This window comes from Carcharodon carcharias, chromosome 2, assembly GCF_017639515.1.
Source record: "Carcharodon carcharias isolate sCarCar2 chromosome 2, sCarCar2.pri, whole genome shotgun sequence".
Classification (NCBI taxonomy): Eukaryota; Metazoa; Chordata; class Chondrichthyes; order Lamniformes; family Lamnidae; genus Carcharodon; species Carcharodon carcharias.
The window spans coordinates 129,432,438-129,453,208 of NC_054468.1; the positions used below are offsets into that span (position 1 = coordinate 129,432,438).

Sequence of the window (20,771 nt, forward strand, 5' to 3'; positions counted from 1 at the left end):
TTTCTTAAATAGAGTTTAGTAGTGTCTGTGTCTATATATATATATATATAAATACATGTAATATATATATATATATATAATGTGTCTCTCTCAATTGGATTATAGGCTGCTGGTCTAGGGGTTTTGATGTATAGACAGAAGAGGGTTTGAAATGATGATTAGATAAACATGGGAAAGTTTAGAAACACAGGTATCGGGGGGCAATTTGCATTTTTAAATAAAGCATTCAAAAGAATGGGTGAAATCTTGCACCTAACTAGAAGACACCAAGCAATGTGTTTTTTTTAAGCTTACTAATAAAATTGGTGGAATCAAAGGATGTTTTTGTTAGGAGAGATAAAATTAAAAGCCTAATAATACAATGGAAAATTTATATTCAAAGAGAAAGATATGTTTAAAGGAGATTGTGTGTAAGGGAGAGGCATTTTAAGATCCATCAAGTGTGAGAAGCTTCTGGCCTGTAAACCTCAAGTCTGTCTGCAAGGACCCAGGCTGAAAGAAACTCATCTTGATGTCCAGGGTGTGCTCTGCCAGGTGTCTCTTTAAATCAATGAGTTTTACTGTTGCCTTAATGGGGGTGTAACTGAGAGTCAGATTAACTAGGGGATTTTTGTAGTTATTATAGTTGTAATTTTTAGACATATGTATGTGTTTACAATTTTTCTTGTATTAATAAATGTTTAGTTTTATAAAAACGAGACTCGGTGGTCTTATTATTACTTAATTCAAAGCCTGCATCTCAAAGCGTACAAATTGCAAAAATGGGTGATGACAGTTGGTTCAAGTTTCCCTCTGGGATTTGAGTAACTCAGCCATTACCATCGGTTGTGTCATAATACCCCTCATTGTTGTCGAACAAAGAATCTGCTCTCAGTGCTGCCAGACTACAGGATGTCACTTTGCTACGGATTCCAAATACCTCTCCAACGTTGTAAGCTCTCCACTGCACTCCTACCAAACCCTAGGTCACCAATCCCCCTGACAATGTTTGGCAATTCCAGGACTACCCACCACGTGCTAACATGGTGGCAGTTTCTGCCAGTGGCAACACTTTCACCTAAAACAGTTCATGGATTAAAATCCTACTCCAGAGGCTGACAGCCATTTGCAGTATTCAGAGCGTGCACCACCATGAGGTGCCATCTTTCAGATGAGACATTAAACAGGGGCCCTGTCTACCTTCTCAGGTAGCCATAAAAGATCTCAGGATACTATTTAAAGAATAACAGGGGAGTTTCTGCTGATGCCCTGGCCAATATTTATCCCACAAGGAACACCAGTAAAACAGAGGATTTAATCACTAACTAACTGCTTTCTGTGGGAGTTTGCAGAGAGCAAATTGGCTGGTGTGTTTCCTACATTACAGCAGCAAGAACACTTCAAAGTTATTAATTGGTCATAAAGCAGTTTAAGACTTCCTGAGGTCATAAAACACATTGTATAAATTCAAGTTTTCTTTCTCTCAAATCCCAGGAAATCCATTCCTCCCCTCTGCTAAATCCCCAAACCATCCAAGGCGTGCTAAGTTCTAGGACTTCACTATAACATTGCGAAACTTCAGAATCCCCCTCTTATTCGACTAAGTATCAGAACTCCTACCACAGTCCAGTCAAACCTTCAGAAGCCCACCCTAGTGCTTCCAAATTCTAAGCACCCCTTCATACAATACCAAACCCTTCCCATTCTATATCTACTAATTGCATAAGTACCTTGAAAATGGCATTTGCTGCCTATCAATTTGCAGAGTTTCACAAAAGGTAATGCATAAAATCAAATACACAAGGAAAGAAACATTTATTGAGGTCACAAATGTAGTTTTCACAGAACAATGGAAATTTGGATTTTAAGATTCTGCAAGGTGACTTGGGTAGTATTGGAATCTATGCAATAGGAGGAAAGAAGTACTTTTGTCTGGTTTCAGTTTGATGGCTCTTCAAATTCAGTCCAAATATATATATTTTTTATTCATTCTTGGGATGTGAGCTTTGCTGGCTGGGCCAGCATTTTTTGCTCATTCATCCCTAGTTGCCCTTGAGAAGGTAGTGGTGAGCTGCCTTCTTGAACCACTGCACTTTATGTGGTGAAGGCACACCCACAGTGCTGTTAGGGAGTTCCAGGATTTTGACCCAGCGACAAGTGAAGGGACGGCGATGTATTTCCAAGTCACAATGGTGAGTAACTTGGAGGGGAACTTCCAGGTGGTGGCGTTCCCATCTATCTGGAGTTTAAAATCTAGCTGTCATATATCCCAGCCTAAACCCATCTAAGTATTTTGATTTTTTTTTTTATATGTCCAATGTTTCTAGCGTGAGAAAGTAACCAAACCAACTAATTCAAATATTAGCGATTGTGTGCGATTTACTTTATTATGTAGTTACCAATTATCTTTTGAATCTGGCAATGAATTTGTCAAAGCTAAGAAGCAACAATTTTCAGGAATATTTAATGCATTAAACAGAGCTGATTTGAGCGAAGTTCACAAAATTGGTTTGAAACTTTCAAGAGCTCGGTCAGACTAGTTTAGCTCCTACACAGAAAAAGACGGTCAAAGCCTATTAAGTGCTATAAAGAACATTAAAGCTGGTTTTAGATTCATGGCCAGGAATACTTATTAGGCCATATTATGACTATATCCCCTTTCAGCTGCTCACCAGCTTGCTTTTCAAGAGGGTATCGTTCAACAAGTTGTAATGCCAAATAAAGTACACTTTCAATATTTATAAAAGGGACTCTAAAGCAAACCATTATTTCAACATTTATAACGTATAATGCGTCTGAAAAAATATTTCATGCCTTAAAGGAATATCATCCCTGTTAAAAATAACAAATAATTCACATTAATGAACAATTCAATGTCCCTCGAGTTGAGAAGATACATTAATTATTTGGTAATGCTGCAAAGCCCCCAGTGCACTGAAATCAATGAGCAATAATAACTTGTATTTATAAAACACCTTTTATACAATAAAATTGCCCAAGGCACTTCACGGGAGCATTATGAAACAAAACATGACACCGAATCACAAAGAGTTATGAGGTCAGATGACCAAAAGCTTGGTCAAAGTGGTAGGCTTTAAGGATATGTTGGAAGGCTGTGGAGCTGCAGGAGCTTACATATATAGGAAGGGGCATGGCCATGGAAGGGTTTGAAAACAAGGATGAGAATTTTAAAATCGAGACATTGCATGAACAGGATCTCATTTAGATTAGTGAGCACAAGGGTGATTGGTGTGAGTTAAGACTTGAGCAGCAGAGCTTTGGATGACCGCAAGTTTAATAGGGTGCAATGTAGGAGACTAGCCACAACAGGCTGGAATAGTCAAGGGGTAATAAAGGCTAAAGACAATGAGTGTTATCAGCAAGAGATAGAGACAAGGGCAAAGTAGGGCAATTTTATGGAGGTGGAAATTGGTGGTCCTAGCGATGGCATGAATATTTAGTCAGCAGCTCATCTCAGAGTCAAATATGACACTAATGTTGCGAACAGATTGATTTAGTCTTGCACTGTCGCCAGAGGGAGGAGATGAAGTCAGGAGCTGGGAAATGAAGTTTCGAGTGAGCACTGAAAATGACGGCTTCAGTATTCCAAATAGTTAATTGGAGGAAATTTCTGCTCGTCACTAGTGGATGCCGAATAAGCGGTCTGATAATTTAGCAACTGAGGAGGAGTCAAGAAAGGTGGTGATGAGGTAGAGCAACACGGCTGGTTAACAGCTGCTGTTCTTACTTCCTCTTCTCCAGGCAAAGAGGCTGTTAATCTAAAAGCAATATTTCAAGAACTCCAGTTGTTCTTGCTTGGTCCAGACAAGAATGTGAAACCTCAGCCTGTTAAACAGACACAGTTACATGACATACTATTTCCTCTGTCTAACCTGAGCAATTCAACAGGAGATTCACCAGCATTATATACTCAACACATTTCAAGAGTTTTTTTGTTAAAAAGCTAAACACGATGAAACATAGAAGGCTGACCAGAGATGCTGAGTCCCACTATTCTCATTTGACAAATCATTTTATAATTTATACAAGAAATACTACAACTTACCACCACTGATGATATATCTGCCACTGATATCCTGAGTATAAGAGTGGAGACAGAATACAATTATTCAGTCTCTATAATTTATTTAACCCATGAGGACTAAGACTTGCATAAGTACTCAGAAAATAGTGCATTTTAGTTATTTTGATCGGTATTTACATTTCCAATTCTATTGATTAACATTAAAAATAATTAATGCATTCTCAGCATTTCTCATAGCGAGATAGGGGAGTGTTTTATATGAGCCAATGAGAAATGCATTATTTTGGCACTATATTGCTCAGCTAAGCAGGCTTATAATGAATACCAGGTAAGAATAAACGAATGAATTAAAATAATTGAATATAGAAATTTAAACACAGGATATAAGTCTAAAGGGGGTGCAGGAGCAAAGGGAGCTGGGGGTACATCTGCACAAATCACTGAGGGTGGCAGGGCAGGTTGTGAAAGCGATTAATAAAGCAGAGGGGATTTGGGGCTTATGAATGGGAGAACATAGTTAAAAAACAAAAGCAAGGAAGTTATGAACCACCATTATAAAACACTGGTTCTGCCTCAACTGCAGTGCCCAATTCTGAGCACTACACTTTAGGAAGGAATTAATGCTAAGGCACTAGAGAGATTGGAAAATAGATTTACAAGAGTGGTTCCAGGGATAAGGGACATCAGTTGCATGGATAGATTGGAGAAGCTGAGGCTGTTCTGAGAGAAGGTTGAGGGGAGATTTCATAGATTTTCAAAATCAGGATGGGTCCGGTCAGAGTTGATAGGGAGAAATTGTTCCTCTTAGTGGAAGGGCTGAAAACCAGAATACTCCAATTTAAAATGAGTCGCAAAAGAAGTAATGGCAACATGAGAGTTTTTACTCAACGAGTGGTTAGGATCTGGAATATACTGTCCGAGAATGCGGTGGAAGCAGATTCAATTGAGGTTTTTGAAAGAGAATTGGACAATATTCTGAAGAGAACAAAAATTACAGGGCTACGGGAAAGATAGTGGAGTGGGACTATGTGAGCTGCTCTTGCAGAGAGCCAGCACAGACAAGACAGGCCAAATGGTTTCCTTCTGCGTTGTAACCATTCTATGAATCTATGATAAATATCAAATTATCCAACATTCCATTACGTAAAGAGAACTCTCTTGTTTTGAGGGTTTTAGAAATAGAGGAAATGTTGATCATGTTTGTATTAAAATTAATTACATATAAAACTATTACATGGTATATTAAAATCTTCTGTGGCATTGCATAAGTGAGTCAAGACGAAATTTTGTCTGAAATTGACCTAGACTGTTTTCAACCTCGGCGTTTTATCTGACCCTTAGCTGAGCTTCTGATTGCTCATCATCTCTATTAGCAAGACTGCCGACTTCCAACTCTCATATTGCCCGTCCCTGTCCGACCTTGGTCCATCTACTGCCGAAACACTAATCCATCCTTTTGATACCTCCCAACTTGACCACTCCAATGCTCTGCTAGCCAGCCTCCCACTTTCCATCATCCATAAACTGAAGCTCATCTGAAGTTCTGCTGCCCATATCCTGACTAGCATTAAGTCCAGTTTCTGCTGACCTACATTGACTCCTGGTCTAGCATTAACCTCAATTTTAGAATTCATATCCTTTTGGTAAAATCCTTCATATCCCTCCCTATCTGTGTAACCTCTTCCATCCCTACAACTGAGAGATCTCTGCACTCCTTCAATTCTGGGCTCGAGTATCTCTGATTTCCTTTGCTCCTCCATTAGCAGCTGTGCTTTCAGTTGTCTATGCCCTAATCTGGTATTTCCCCCCTAAATTTATTTGCATCTCTATCCTTCTCTCATTTGAAATGAACCTTAAAAGCTATCTCTTTGATAGGCTTTTGGTCACCTAAGCAAACACCTCCTTATGTGACTCAGTACCAATTACCCAAGGACATTTTATTATGTTAAAGTTGCTAAATCAATGCAAGTTGTAATTTGCTAAAGCTGGTTCCCAGCTGATGATAAAGAATTGGCGGGAAGACTAGAGAAATGCTGGAGGTGATTGGAGCAGCTTTGGGAACAGAATGGACACATATGTGGAACCAGCTTCTGTGCATGCAATGAAGAGTTGAGGGCGGCAAGAGAAAATTAGACATAGACCTTCAGCAGGGAAGGACATGGTGCCTATTCATAAGCAAACTACAAGGGAGGCTTCTGGTAGATTAGCCAGCCTCAGAATAAAAACCATGGTGAAGTCACTTCAGAACAGAAAGGTGAATTGTATACCCAACAATGATTCAGAAGTAGCTTTTCATATATGTAAAAATCTTAAAAAAAATAGGATTTACTTTGAGCATTAGAAATTTCTCACTGAGACTCTCAAACAAGCAGAAAAAAGGATGATATGTTCTTTGAGTGGTTCATTTAAATAGCATCCATCTAGGTTCTATCTTTATATGTGAGCAATTAAGTTTGAAATCAACAAGTCAGGTAGTAAAAAAATAGATCGTAGAAATTTTTTTATATGATCAAATGAAGAGAAGAATTTGGAAACATTTATATATCTAGATGCACGTGTAAATATGCCTGTAGATCAAGTGAGATTGAAATATTGGATCAAAACAATATATAAAATATTTTTATTAATATATTAAACCCGCAAGACACTGTCAACATTTTAAATCCACATTTATAATTTATAATGAAAACTGCTAATGTAAACTTGTCAAGTTTTGATTACATCCTTCCTGGCAATGCAGCTTATTAAATGTGAGCAAGTGTTGTACAATATGATAAGTTTACATCAAGAGTTTTTAGTACAGGTATGGACATGGCAATTTATGACAGAAATATAAAAATACAGCATGTATGACTGTAAGATGGGGGCCAAACTATATCTGTGTGCCCTGGTTCAATTATCTCCCATTCGACAACCCCACTTAAGCTCATGACTACACTTGGTCTGACTCCCTGTGTGCAATGCCAAGAGAGATCAACCAGCATATATTTATATTACAGCTTGAACACCAACTGCCACATACTCTGTTGCAGCTTTCCAATAGACATATGGCTACACATTGGGAAGCAGGAAGTGCTTTTCTGTTACCAGAATTTAACAATTTGGTTGTATTGTTAATTTTTATTTTTTGCAATAATCAGTGTCACAAACCACACAAACTCAGATGTGCGTGTTTCATTTCCTATCAGAGAGATCCTCACAGTGGAGGTCAATTAGCTCCAGTCTAAAAAGAGCCAAACCACCAAATATCAAGCAATACTGTCCACCAAGTGACTGGTTTAAAACTGAACTAAAATACACACATTTAAAATGTACATTTGTATTGTAATGAGAACACTCAACATATGCTTATAATTTGGTTTCACAATTGTAGCATATGATTGCTTTCTATCAGATATCTGTAAACTAATCTGTTTACATACATCCTTACAAAAAATACTAACATCTTCAATAATAGAACTGTTTTGATTAAGAAAAATAGCAAGATCCGGGAGATAAAGCAATTAAAATAGCTCCTCTGAAGATCAAACCTCTGATTTCAGTCTGAGATTACAGATATCTCAGTTGAATAAAATAGTGATCAATCACAATCATGCACTGCACTGCCAGATCAGAAACAGCCCAAAGCACTGAATGTGGATTAGAAAAGACACCAAGCAAGGTGCTTTGATTATTTGTTTGCATTCTGGTTAGTGCTTCAGAAAGAAAGGCATTAGTAAAAAATGGAATTATCATGTCATACCTATATCAGATACTATGGTCTTGGAAAATTTTCTGCTTTTGTTTTTCACTGGAAAAGCATAATATTTCATATGTAAATCAAAAGAAAAATTAATTCTGAAACAGAAGAAAAATTTGAGAACTGAAATTATATTGTACCATAATAATACTATACCCCTTTCTATAAAGTTAGGCAATTTTTGTTCATCTTCAGAATTGCATGAAGAGGCAGAACCTACACAGGAATACATTGACAATGTATTAAATACAAAACAGCACAAACATTTCATCTTCCTCCAACTTAATCTAGGGTTAAATATGTAGGGTGCAAACGTCTGTTTATTTCATTCAACCCCATATCAAGACATTCCAGGGAGGTGCCAATGTTTCTCCACACAGGGACATACTTGAACAATTCAGTAACAAATCCCTCCCAACTCCCTTTCTCTCCTAGCATTATGGGCAATATAAGTACTGACTATAACAAGTATATTTTGAGAACTTATTTTAAGCATTAGCCACTTCCAATCCAGTCACCTGACATCCAGATAAAGTAAATTGCCCCTCAAATAATCATGCATTTTTATTGCAAAAAAGCCCCAAATATTTCTGTGCTGGGTGTAAGCCTATTCGTAACATATCTTCTTTCTCCAGCTTCACTTGGGGTTGCCACAATGCTGGTTAATTACCCTTCTCTATCTCCTCCTGTCAGTCACCCATTCTTCTTTCAATCACACTGTGTTTAAGTCTCCTGCCAGTGTATCCTTCCATCTGGTCTCAGGCGTTCCTCCTTTCCTTCTTCCTGGCAGTATCATCTCCATCACGCACTTCACAACATGTCTCCCCTCTCTTCACAATATACGACCATACCATTTCAATCTCCTCTTAGTTATTTTCTTCGATGCTTCTGCAATCTTCACCGACCCACTGATGTATTGGCTCCTGATCTTGGCTTTTCTCATCAGAACATTTAATTATAAGAAAATTTCATGAAAATGTAACATAAAAAAAGGCTATGTTGAAATCATTAAGATTACATCAAGGCATGGGGACCCTGTAATCTCACTCACTCCTCTCATGAAGGTATTAACTCCAGGAACCATATACTAGCTCATCCATTTGTCCATTATTCATGTGGGAGCCTCAATAGTGAGCACCTCCAACAGCAAGTGTCCTCTGGTTATTTGAGGGGTGTCAACCACCAGCTTGATTCTGTCCTGACTTGATGTCTGCACAGAAGCATCTTCATCAGAAGGCACTGACTAACTATCAGGAGGCCAGCCATAAGTGGCGGTTCATTAATTCAACACAGAACAAGAATCAAACTTGGGACCCTTGTGATCTGTGTGGTTAGCAGCCTTAACCTGCTGAGGGACAAGAGAGCTGCACTGTATATCTAATTATTATTCTCTGAAGGGAATACAATTCACATTCATTTGCCAACTAAAGTCAATAATTTTCTTGAATAGAAAGCCTTCCTGTTACCACCTCAACAAGTTCTTAAGAAGCAATAGACAAAAATTGTGGAAATAATTTTAACTCCAATGCTGCTAATCTTGGTTGCAGATTCTTGCAGTGATCAACCACTCTCACCAGGAAGTTGGACCCAGGTTGCAGCAGTGTAGTGGTTGTGCCACTGGCTGTGTAAGCCCTTGGCACTTTGAGCATATGAATTCAGTTTAAAAATCTGGAAATGAAAGTGATATCAATAAAAGTGACCATGAACTGTCAGATTATTATAAACCCAATGAATTCACTAACGTTTAGGGAAGGAAGCCTGTTGTCCTCACCAGTTTGGCTTAAATGCAAGTCTGTCAGTGTCAGAAAAAGATTGGTTAATGTGCCTTTTCCATTTTCAAAAATGTATAACTGCTCTGCTGGCTTGTGTCATTTCCTATCTTGAATGTTTATTGAGCAGCAATAGTTCCAAGAGTCAACCCATCATGAACCAGTACACTTAACAGAAATTACATCAATATCAGGATCAACCTTCATTGAATCTCAATAAATCAGAGCACACAAGTGTAACACAGCAACATTTCATTTGAGCATAGAGGTGCATTATTGCCTCTGCAGTTCCACACGCGCACACACATTTTAAATTCAGTACTAGTCATAAACTGAAAGGGTGTTGCCAAAACGCAAAAACAAATCTACTGAAGGTTGAAAGAAGAATCTAGATTCAAACTCGGGCAGTACAATGGTTCCAACTTTGCAGCAACAACGCTACAAGAATGGCAAAGGATGGAGGTGCAAGAAATGGGTTGTACAAGTTTGTTAAAATTCTGTGCAGTGCAACATGTTTCCGCATAGCTGTAACATTGTATTTACATGTATTTCAGATGAGACATTATTCAAGATCCCATGGCATTATTTGACGAGCAGGAAAATTCTTCCATTTCCTAGCCACTAACATTAACCCCCTCAACCAACCCCTAAAAAGGTCAAGCTGCATATCTTATTACTACAACCTTGTTGTGCACAAATTGGCTGCCTTGTTTATCTACATAACAGTGACGCCAGATCATAACTATCTCTCATTTGCTGAAAAGTGCCTTGGAAGATATCCTGAAGATATGAATAGTGCTGTATGAATTTAAGATTTTTTGTTACATGTATTACACTAATGTTAATCTGTAATACATGAAGACTGAATGTAAAACATATGAACATACGAATTAGGAGCAGGAGTAGGCCGCTCAGTCCCTCGAGCCTGCACTGCCATTCAACAAGATCATGGCTGATCTGAGTGTAACCTCCACTCCACATTCCTGCCTATCCCCGATAACCTTTCACTCCTTTGTTTATCGAGAATCTATCTAGCTCTGCCTTTAAATATTCAAAGACTCTGTTTCCACTGCTTTTCAGAAAGAAAGTTCCATTATCTTGTGCTATTTTATAGCACAAGATAATTAATATGTAGGAGGGGATTATAAAGCTGTAGACCTCAACTAGGTGTCAAGATAAAGCAAGAATTCAGACAATCAGAAGAGTAACAGCAAAAAATACTAGCAAGTGGAACATTGAATGATAAAAAGGCTATTTATACCACTGGGGCTTCTGTTGGACTATTCAGTGAATCAGAAAATATGCTATTTTAAAATTAATACAGCGCCTGGTCCAAATAACTTGCATCTACAAGTCTTTCAGATGAGGTGTTAAACTGAGGCCCAACCATTCTTCTCAGGTGAATGGATAAGATTCCGTGGCACTATTCGAAGAAAAGCATGAAATTTTTCCTTGGTGTTATGTTCCAATGTTTATCCCTCAACCAACATCACTAAAACAGTTTGTCTGGTCATTATTTCATTTCTGTTTATGGGATGTTGCTGTGCATAAAATGGTTGCCTCATTTCCTACATTACAACATTGGCTATAAAGCACTTGGAGACTTTGATAAAAAAAAATGCAGGTCTTTCTTTCTTAAGTCATTAGAGCATGACAAATCTTTAACTGCATTCACTCCCACATCTCCTGAAGGCACCGACTCCTTCCTGGCTAGGGTCCTGCAAAAGCACATTCTTTCTCTGGATTAATGGGGACTAAAATTAGTATTGCTTCCATTTTATCAAGTTTCCATTTTACTGAGTTTCCTAAAGAGATTCCTGAAGACTGGAATGTAAAGTGTTCCACAGATGAAAATACTGAACTTGCATTACCAAAAGGCTTTTGACAAGGTGCTACCAATGAAAAAGCATAAAAGAACTCCTATACTGACCACCAAACTCAAACCAATAAACCCAGCATTAGGGGCCTACCCCACTGTCCATGTGACAATGAAAGGCAGTCTGCAAGAACGAAAGGCTAGAGAAGGAACAACTAGAAAAGCAAAATACCACAGATGCTGGCAACAACAGGCATGATAGGAAAGGATCTAGGAGAATGGAACTGGGGAAAGTTCTCTTCAATATACTGAAGTTAAATCCAATTAAACTTGACACTTAGGACTCAAGACAAAACTAAATCCTTAAGATATTGGAATATTTTGGAATAGGGTCCTGGGGAATCCTATTCAATGCTCCTCCTTCCTTTTCCACCTGGCTTCACATGCATCTATCCTGTTTCCTTCTCTTTTATCGAGACAAGAAGTCACCTTCATTTCTTATCAACAATACCTACAGGCTTCAGTTTGTAAAAGATTCTATCCTGAGGTACTTTATCAATGGCATTTAGGAGTCTGAGTAAACTACATAATATGGCTTCCCTTTGTTGGCATCCAGCTCTTCCTAATATGTATATATTTTATCAACTCAAAAAATCCATCAGCCAACTTACAAAACTTTAAGCTGTCCTTAAACACCAGCTATTTTACAGAACTATTACAAAAAAAATCATAAAAACCCTAAAACAAAAACGACATACTATTCCAGCCAAAAAGGTGGTGGCAGCAAATCTCATCAATCTAAGCCTATTACAGCCAGGCTGCAGCCCAATCCCAGGATTTCTTAGGCCAAATTCCTCTATGTTCACTAACTCTCTCTCTCAGCTGATGATGGAGCAGCAGTTGGGTGTGCACAACAGAACAAATTAGGTTACTCCTAGAGAAAGGTAGCCATCATGACTGCTGGCAATTACACAAAATTCAAAACCCATGCGGACATAGGTATGCAACATGTGACATGGATGGAGCACATTAAGAAAACAAAAATATTTTGGAATTGCAGATCCGACCATGCAGACAAGAACATTCTGTTGCAACAAGCCCAAACAGTTATTGATTAAAAATATGTTCAAACTGAAAAAGATGGCCAAAGAAAAACAGCCACAACAATGTGAAGTTTAAAACTTGACAGTGCATGATAAGTCTTAATAAGACAAAAGCTGGACACCATTACAAAAGCAAAAAGCTGTGGATGCTGGAACCCCTCCAATCACCTTTCAGTATTCCAAAGGGACCGTTCCCTATGTGATATCATGATCCAATCCACCATCATCCCCAACAACCCACTCCCCTTCCTACGATGTATTTCCTTTCAGCAAAGGAGATGCAACATCAGCCCTGTTTACCTCTTCTCTTCCTTCCCCATCATTCAAGGCCCCAAACACTCTTTCCAAGTGTAACAGCGATTTACTTGTACTGCTTCCACTTTAGTCCACTGTATTCAAGGCTCAAGACATGGTCTCCTCTACACTCGGGAGACCAAATGCACACTGAGTGCTGCTTTATAGAACAGCTCCATGCAGTTGGCAAATGTGACCCCGAGCTTCTGGTCATTTTAGTTCTTCAGCTTGCTCTCACCATGATCTTTGTGTCCTCGATCCCTTGCAGTGTTCCAGTGAAGCTCAATGCAAACTCGAAGAGCAGAACCTTATTGCTTGACTGGGCACTTGACAGTTTACTGGACTCATCAAGTTCAACAATTTTAGCACATAATGTCTGCCCCCATTTTGTTTCCTTTTTCTTCACTTTTCTTCCCCCCTCTCTTTTCTTTTTTCCTTTTCTTTGACGTTCATTCCTCCAGACACATCTTTAATTTCCTGCCTCATTACCACTTCCTTTAGCCATACACCATGAATTCTATTGCCAGTTAATCTCTTCTACCTTCTACCTCATCACAGATCTTCCTTTTTTTTTCCCCCCACCCTCCCCCCTTTCATCTGCTCAAAACCTATTACATTCCTAAATTTTTCCAGTTCTGATGAAAGGTCACAAACCTCAAACGTTAATTTTGTTTCCCTGAGTATTTCCAGCATTTTCTGCTTTTATTGTGGCTGGATATCATCGGCAGACAGAAGACACGAACTGGTCAGACATCCATGGGCACAATACATTAATAGTTGCATACAGTGGCACCACTATTTCCAGCCAGAATGGAGACCATTACTTAATTCCTTCATCTGTGCTGTAAGTGACTGCAATTGATTTTACGCACATCACTATCCTCCATTCACTGCATTTTGCTAAAGAAATCAGCCTTTTATTGGCAGAAGTTGCTGCAGTTTCAATTATAAGTTCTGTTTGCTGAAATTTGCAGACGGTCTCTTTAAATTGAGTCTGTACATAGACTTGTTTGCTTTGCTGTAAAATACTGTTTGGCTGGAAGTCCTTTGCCCACCTCTAACTCATTGGCTGACACAATACTGTCAGTAGAACATTTCACTCATTATCTACTTCTTTCTGACTGCTAAAAGAGGTAGCCTTTTGCCAAGTAGATCAGACGAAATTGATCAATAAATAACTGGAATCTGAAGCATGATCTGAACAGTCTGAACCAATTTATTGCACAGAATTCTGTAGCTAAATAACATACAAACATATAATAGCTTTGAGAGTCATACAAAGCAGATGACAAACAAACTTAAATTTGTTTTGTAATTTAGGATGAAAATTAATTGGATGAAAACTTTGGGCAAAAACAGTGCTACAGGCACTCCCTCCTTTTGAAGCAAATAAACTGCAGGATACTCTACAAAAAAAAAACTGCTCATTTTAATATTTCTAGTATTTAAAAATGTCTCCAATTAACTTGGTCACATTTCAAATTCTTTCAGCAACACTGCTACCAGTTGAACCAGTTATCACTGATTTTATAGCATCACACCCACAGCCTGTGGTATAGCACCTCCCTATTACAGACCTTCCCTTTTGTATTTTTGCTCACATTCCCCAAATCCCACCACCCCCTGCTTTCACTTGCTCAAAATCTACACCTCACTGGTGTGCTAACTGCTTTGTCAGGATATCGTAAGGAGATTCAAACTATCTAAGATGTCTTCTTTATAGAGGAGATCATAACAGAACCACAGAATCTAGGGATTAATCTAGGATCACTCTTGTAAAATGGTCACTCAAGTTGGATTTTTCTTCTATTTGATGGCAAACTACCATGAATTAATTTTAGCATGAAATGATGTGAAACTAGGATTCTGCCATTTACTTTCATATTACTCCCAAACTATGCACATCATGAAAATGTTGGGCAACGAATTATTGTTTAAAATAATTTAGTGTGTTGTTACCTCTGTGCACCACTAGGTTCTATCAACTGGCAAGCTACTTTCACATCTGTTCACTGCACACTACTGCTCCTCATATATATTTGTGTAAATACAAGTACCCCATTTTCAATTAATCTAATTTCCTTGAAAACAAAATCCCAATAACTCATTGACACACTTACCTGATGTGGGAGATTTGCAGCGGTCATCGAGAGTTGTAGAACCCTCATTGATATCACAGAGACCTGACAAAAAAAATCAGATTGTTACCATAAAGAATACAATAACAAGGGGTTTATTTAACTCTCATCAATGCAGAAAAACATCCCAAGTTGCTACAGGGAGTCATAATAGACAAAAATGGACAGAAATAATTGCTCAAGAAAACTCTGGAAAGTACTTGGGTCACAAAGAATTAGCATTTCATCACAGTGCTGTGGGAATAAATGGGATGCCTGAGCATCATAATGTCAACACTTATGGAAAATTTAATTTTGAGATGGAAAGCAGGTCAGAGAAACCAGTAAGATTTGCAAGCCTATTGCATCTCTTGGAAAAAGCCTTCCAATTTCACTAGAGCAAAATTTTGAAAGTCCTTGAGTGAAATATTTTACCTTTTTTATTCTTAAGCCTGAATAATGGACAGGGAGAACATTGCTGCATGAATGTACTAGAGGGAGAGACATTAGTAAGATTCTTAGTGCACCTAGAGATTAAGTATCCCATCGAAATGCAGTTTTTCCCTCTCAAGTCCATTCTTCCTGAACATTAACTCACCAAAGGGATGGACTTTGGCTATGTTAATTCTCCCTTCAGTCTATTCTTGTGGTAAATTCTCATACTGGAACCCATTCATCTAGTACATTAAGTCTTTAATCAAAGCTAAACTTCTTTGGTGCACTAACTATTCCATTGCTCTGGATAGTAACTCATCTAAAAGCCCATCTCTCTGGTGCATTACTTATCCAACTGAAGCCCATCCTTCCTGGGCATTAACTCCCCTAAACCCCATCCCCATGGTAGATAAAACCACGATGGCACAGAGATGTCTCAGTTCAATTCAGGAAAATCTGCACTCACATCTGCCATCTGCAATAAATGTTAAGGCATCATTGCGGTGGTAACCAGAACCATATTTCCCAAGAGTCTCAGAATACTAAGTAACCACCACTGGCTGGATAATTGGCTTCTTAAAGTAAATATTCATGCTACTGTTTAACTTAATAGCATCATTCTGCTTGTAATGATGGCAGTCAGAGATAACTTTAAACTATTCCAAAATAAGGTATTTATTCTACAACACATTTCATCCCTGGAACTGGGTAATAAATGAAAATATACATTTATCCATGCATTACACAAATCCGCATGGCAAACAAAGCAAGGACCTTACAATCTAGATGGGAGCCCTGGCCAACAAGTATCCCAATACCCCTCCAAAGCACTTTGGGCAGAACACTCAAAATCTCCTCAGAAATTTCAATTCACAGTGAACTCCACTGGGCTAGATATTCAGCTTGTTCTTCAGTGCACAAAAATAATGCTGATGAGGTGTCCATCTGTAATCACCTAACGTTCATTTCCAGTGACATCAACAGGAATGAAATCTTATCTCTGTTTCTGGAGAGGCTGGCCAATCTACAATACCAGTTACACACCTGGGCAGTACATTGAATCTGAACCGGCAGGAACTACCAACTATAAGTTACTTCTCGGCTTCTTCAAGAATTCATAAAGTGTGAGACCAAGTGACAGCGATTAAAAAAAGGATAATAAATCCAGCTACTTAGAACAGGCAACAATAATCAGCAAAGAAAAAAAGAATGCTAAGCTAGGGTCAGAAGACTGAATTATGAGGAAAGAGCAGAGAAACCTAATCTCTTCGATCTTGAAAGGTATCTAAAATGGTCAAAAGTATACCAAATAAAAATGGATATTACCATAATTATTAAGATGCTAACTACTGCAGTACTTAAACAACATGCAACTCCCTGCTGCAAGTGAACACTTGGGGCTATACTGATAATTAAATTCTTGGTGATCGCTCTTTCTACGAGTAATTATAGGTGAACATATGAGTTGTCACCACTTGGTTGATAGCATGATTGCCAGCGAATAAGCAAAACGCTAATGTTGATTCTCCTGCCAAGTGGAATATTCTCCATTGAAGCTTCGGCTGCTTATCTCAGAAAAAACTGCTCAACCTACTTAACACAAGTACCCTCTTATAGAGCAGCTATTGAATCAAAGCTACTCAAGAGTATCTCCAAGCATTATGCAACCAATGTACGCAACTGCAGCAGACTGTTCTTAATAGCTTATCATATATATGAAGATAAAAGGGGCCCTGTGAAAATGATTTCAATGGCTGATGCTACGTATAGTAACTTCAAAATCCAAACACTAAGGCAAAAGTTTATATCAGCGTGAGATAACTTACTTAGATATGAAGAACGCAGTCTTTTCACAGACTCAGAATATAAACTAGAAAGACCACACATGCAAGAAGTCACCGTCAGCATGCCTTAGGACGCAGCGGAAAAAAGAAAGAGCACAACACCAAAATAACCTTTTGGCTGTAATAACCTGCAGAACAAAACTTAGAACACAGCAACAGATAATGCAATCTGTACAAAGACAAGAGACTAAAATTAGGCAACACGGGGGCTATTTCAGGACCCCAAAATAATATTCATGATATGAAGGAAAATCACATGCTAAAGCAAAACTTAAAGCATGAAGACATAAACACATTCAGTCATTCAGAAGAGTGCAGGATATTTAAGAAAAAACCTTTAGACCCTAAAAGCTGTATTAGCTATCTCGTCAGCCAACTGATGTGTTTTTAATGACACTGTTAAAGTTTTTGGAGAATTTAAAGTTACTAAATTATGAAAGGTCAGTACAAAATGAAATCAACAACTTTGTGAAGAAAGTCTCAGTGCTGTCGGTATGTCATTTTACAAAGTGGCAGCTTCTAAAAACCTTCCAAGTGAACAATGAGTGCGATAGCTCCAAAAGATGGCAGACCTGATGGATTGAATGGCCTCCACTTCTGCTCTGCAAATGTCTAGGGTCTATGTTGAGACCCAAGGCTGTTACAAAGTTGGAAGTTCTAAGCAGAAAATGATGATCTTGGCAGGTTTGTTAAGTGGGAGCTGGGTCTGGACAACATGACATGGGAAGGGCGGATATAAATAGCGGGTGGCATTATGTCCTTCCCGACAGCTGGCCAAAACTTTCCTTTTCCTAGTTTTAATGTATTCTCTTGTTGTAATATTCTGGCCTACAGTAAAGCACACTCTGGGCTTACCTAATCTTTTCCATCTTGTATACTTCTACTAGATCTCCCCCTTTTGAAGGATAAAGCACTCCAGGATCCCATCCTTCCTTATAACTCAGTCCTCTGACACTGAGGATCAGCCTCATGCCTCTTCTCCGCAATGCCTCCATGGCTTAAATGCTTCTTTCTCTCTTGTTGACTCAGAGTGAACTCAGTACTCAAGGTCTGTCTGTAACCAGGACACTGTTCAGTCTTAGCACCATATAGCCTCTCAATTCCCTGACCAAAGTGATACAAATCAGCATTTTATTCATTGCATTTATTGTGCCTCCATAGTGACAGTACATGTCAAACTATGAGCAGTTATACATCATTTTCTGTTTTATCTTTAGCTGCTTCTTTTTAATTATGCAACACAGGGGTCATTCAGCTCATTGTTCCTGTGCTGGATCTATAAAGAACTACTCACTTGGTCTCATCAACCTGCAAATGTTTTTTTAAGTTTATACTACATAGCGTATGTACTACAACTACTTCTTTCCTTCCAGTGCTCACTATCTTGCATACCTGTATTGAATTTCATCTGCCACTGATTTGGCAAGGACCGATTTTTCTCCAATTTTTCATGTCAGTGACTGCATCTCCCTAACATCTGCAAGTTTGACCAGTTTGCTTGGTAAGATAGAATAATACAGCACAAAAGGAGCTCATTTGATCCATTGAGTTTGCTCCATTCTCCTCTCTTTCCTTATTTCTAATTCTAGGTCATATGAAGATTAGGATTAAGAATGTAAGAAATAGGAGGCCATTGAGCCTCTCAAGTATGCACCACTATTCAGTAATGGTTGACCTGATTGTGATCTTAATTCCATTTTCCTGCTTGCATCCCCACCTGCCCCCACTCTGCTTCCCCGCACTCCCCCTCCCCCCCCAACCCACCTAATATCCTTGGACTCCTTTGTGAAACAAAATCTTAACAATCAGAATCTTAGAAGCCCCAGCACCAATTCCTGAGATATTTCACTGAGCTCCTGTTGCCCAACTAACAAGTTCACACTGTTTGCTTTCCTTCAGCCAATTTCTTATCCAGGTCAATTTGTTTTAATTTCAGTAAGAGACTTTAGTGAGAAGCCTTGTGACATTTACATACTATTTGCAGACCAGTTTTTGTTCAATTCTATCCCCAGCAAATAATAAAAAGCAAGACATTCACTAAACTCAGACCGATGATAATGCTCCCTTTAACAAGGAAGCTTTCCATCACAGCAACGGCAGCTGTTGCTCAGCTCTTCATGCTGTCTTACAATACCTGGGAATGAGCGATCAGCTCACTGCACTGGGCTTCTGCCTAATAAATACTTCCACACTACAGGTTCCTTCTTGTGAACATTGTGCCTAAGTTTGCTGAGCACATCAAGTCCATTTTAGCTCCAGCAGGTGTTACAAAAGTAAAAGCATTAGAGCTTACCTCCCGAGGTTTGCCGTGTTTTGCGTGGGGACTTTGGTTGTCTCTGGTAAGGATCGTTTGACCCATACAGTTCAATTGTGCCCAGGTTTAGTAGTACAGTTTTCTGAATGTAATCAACCATTGCAATGCCATTACAGTTTCCAAACACCAAACTAAAAAGAAAAATGCATTATATTATTAAACAATATCTTCAGTCCACCTGTAAATCCTAAACACACAAACCTGCATCCTTCCTTGAAAATCCAGTGCTTTAAGCAAATGTCTGACTGCAACTCAAAGACAGTTGGCTAGAAAGGACAATGAAATATATTCTAATAACTCATATCAGCAGCATATCCCTTGTTCTAAAATTACCATCAAGCCAGGGGACCGACCCTGCTTCAATAGGGGTGAAAAGCATGTAGGAGCAGCATCAGGCATTCCTAAAAATGAGGTGTCAAGCTGGAGAAGCTATAACACAAGTGATCCCACAACTATTGGATCAAATCAATGCCCTGCACTCCTTCCAAATCCACTTGTGGATTATGTAGGATAATCAAACAATTAATGAGAGGAGCTGACCAATGAATATCCCCATCCTCACTGATGGCAGAGCCAGGCAAGTGAGTGCAAAAGACAAAGCTGAAGTATTTGCAACCACCTTCAGCCAGATACGATGATGATCCATCTCAACCTCCTTGCGAGATCCCCACCCCCACAGAAGCCAGATTTCAGCCAATATGTTTCACTACACATGAATAAAGAAATGGTGGGGGGCACAGGATACAGCAAAAGCTAGAGGTCTGGATAACACACTGGCTGTAGTGCTGAAGACTTGTGTTCCAGAACTAGCCCTTAGTTCTAGTACCGTGATAACATTGGCACCCCTAAGCAGACAATTACCCAGATAGGTCCTGTCAACAAAATACAGCACAAACCCAATCTGGCTAATCACCATTCTGTCAGTTTACCTTCAATCAGCAAAGCGATGGAAGGTGTCATTGATAGTGTTAACAAACAGTACTCGCTGAACAATAACCTGCTCACCAATACTCGGTTTGGGATGCACGAGAACCACTCGGCTCCAAACCTCATTAAAGCCTTGGGCACAAAAAGAGCCAAACTCTAGAAGTGAGGTGAATGGCTGTCCTTGACAATATGGTAGTATCTGACAGATTATATTAAGCAACCCTAGAAAAATGTAAGTCAATGAAAATCTGGGCAAAACCTATCCACCTAACCAACTGGTGTCTTTTCACGTGTGCTTTTAGATGGGTTGGTTGTCAATCATGAAAGTCAATAGCATAGTAGAGGAGATTTTTCTGGGTTTTTATTCAGGTACACTGGATTTCTGGAGC

The 20,771-nt window shown here is 38.9% G+C and overlaps 1 protein-coding gene across 3 annotated transcripts in view; it reads right to left on the reverse strand.

Moving 5' to 3' along the window:
* stxbp5a (syntaxin binding protein 5a (tomosyn)) overlaps positions 1-20,771 on the reverse strand; it is a 196,983-nt gene that overhangs the window by 40,869 nt on the left and 135,343 nt on the right. For 2 of the 3 annotated variants that reach the window (XM_041211848.1, XM_041211840.1), the window contains exons 18-19: positions 19,435-19,586; positions 14,866-14,928 (exon numbers count right to left, since the gene is read on the reverse strand). In XM_041211848.1, the coding sequence (XP_041067782.1) occupies positions 14,866-14,928; positions 19,435-19,586 (215 nt within the window). Of the gene's footprint in view, positions 1-7,766; positions 7,815-7,919; positions 7,980-14,865; positions 14,929-19,434; positions 19,587-20,771 lie in introns of all 3 variants that reach the window. The other variant, XM_041211832.1, reaches the window with a different exon arrangement.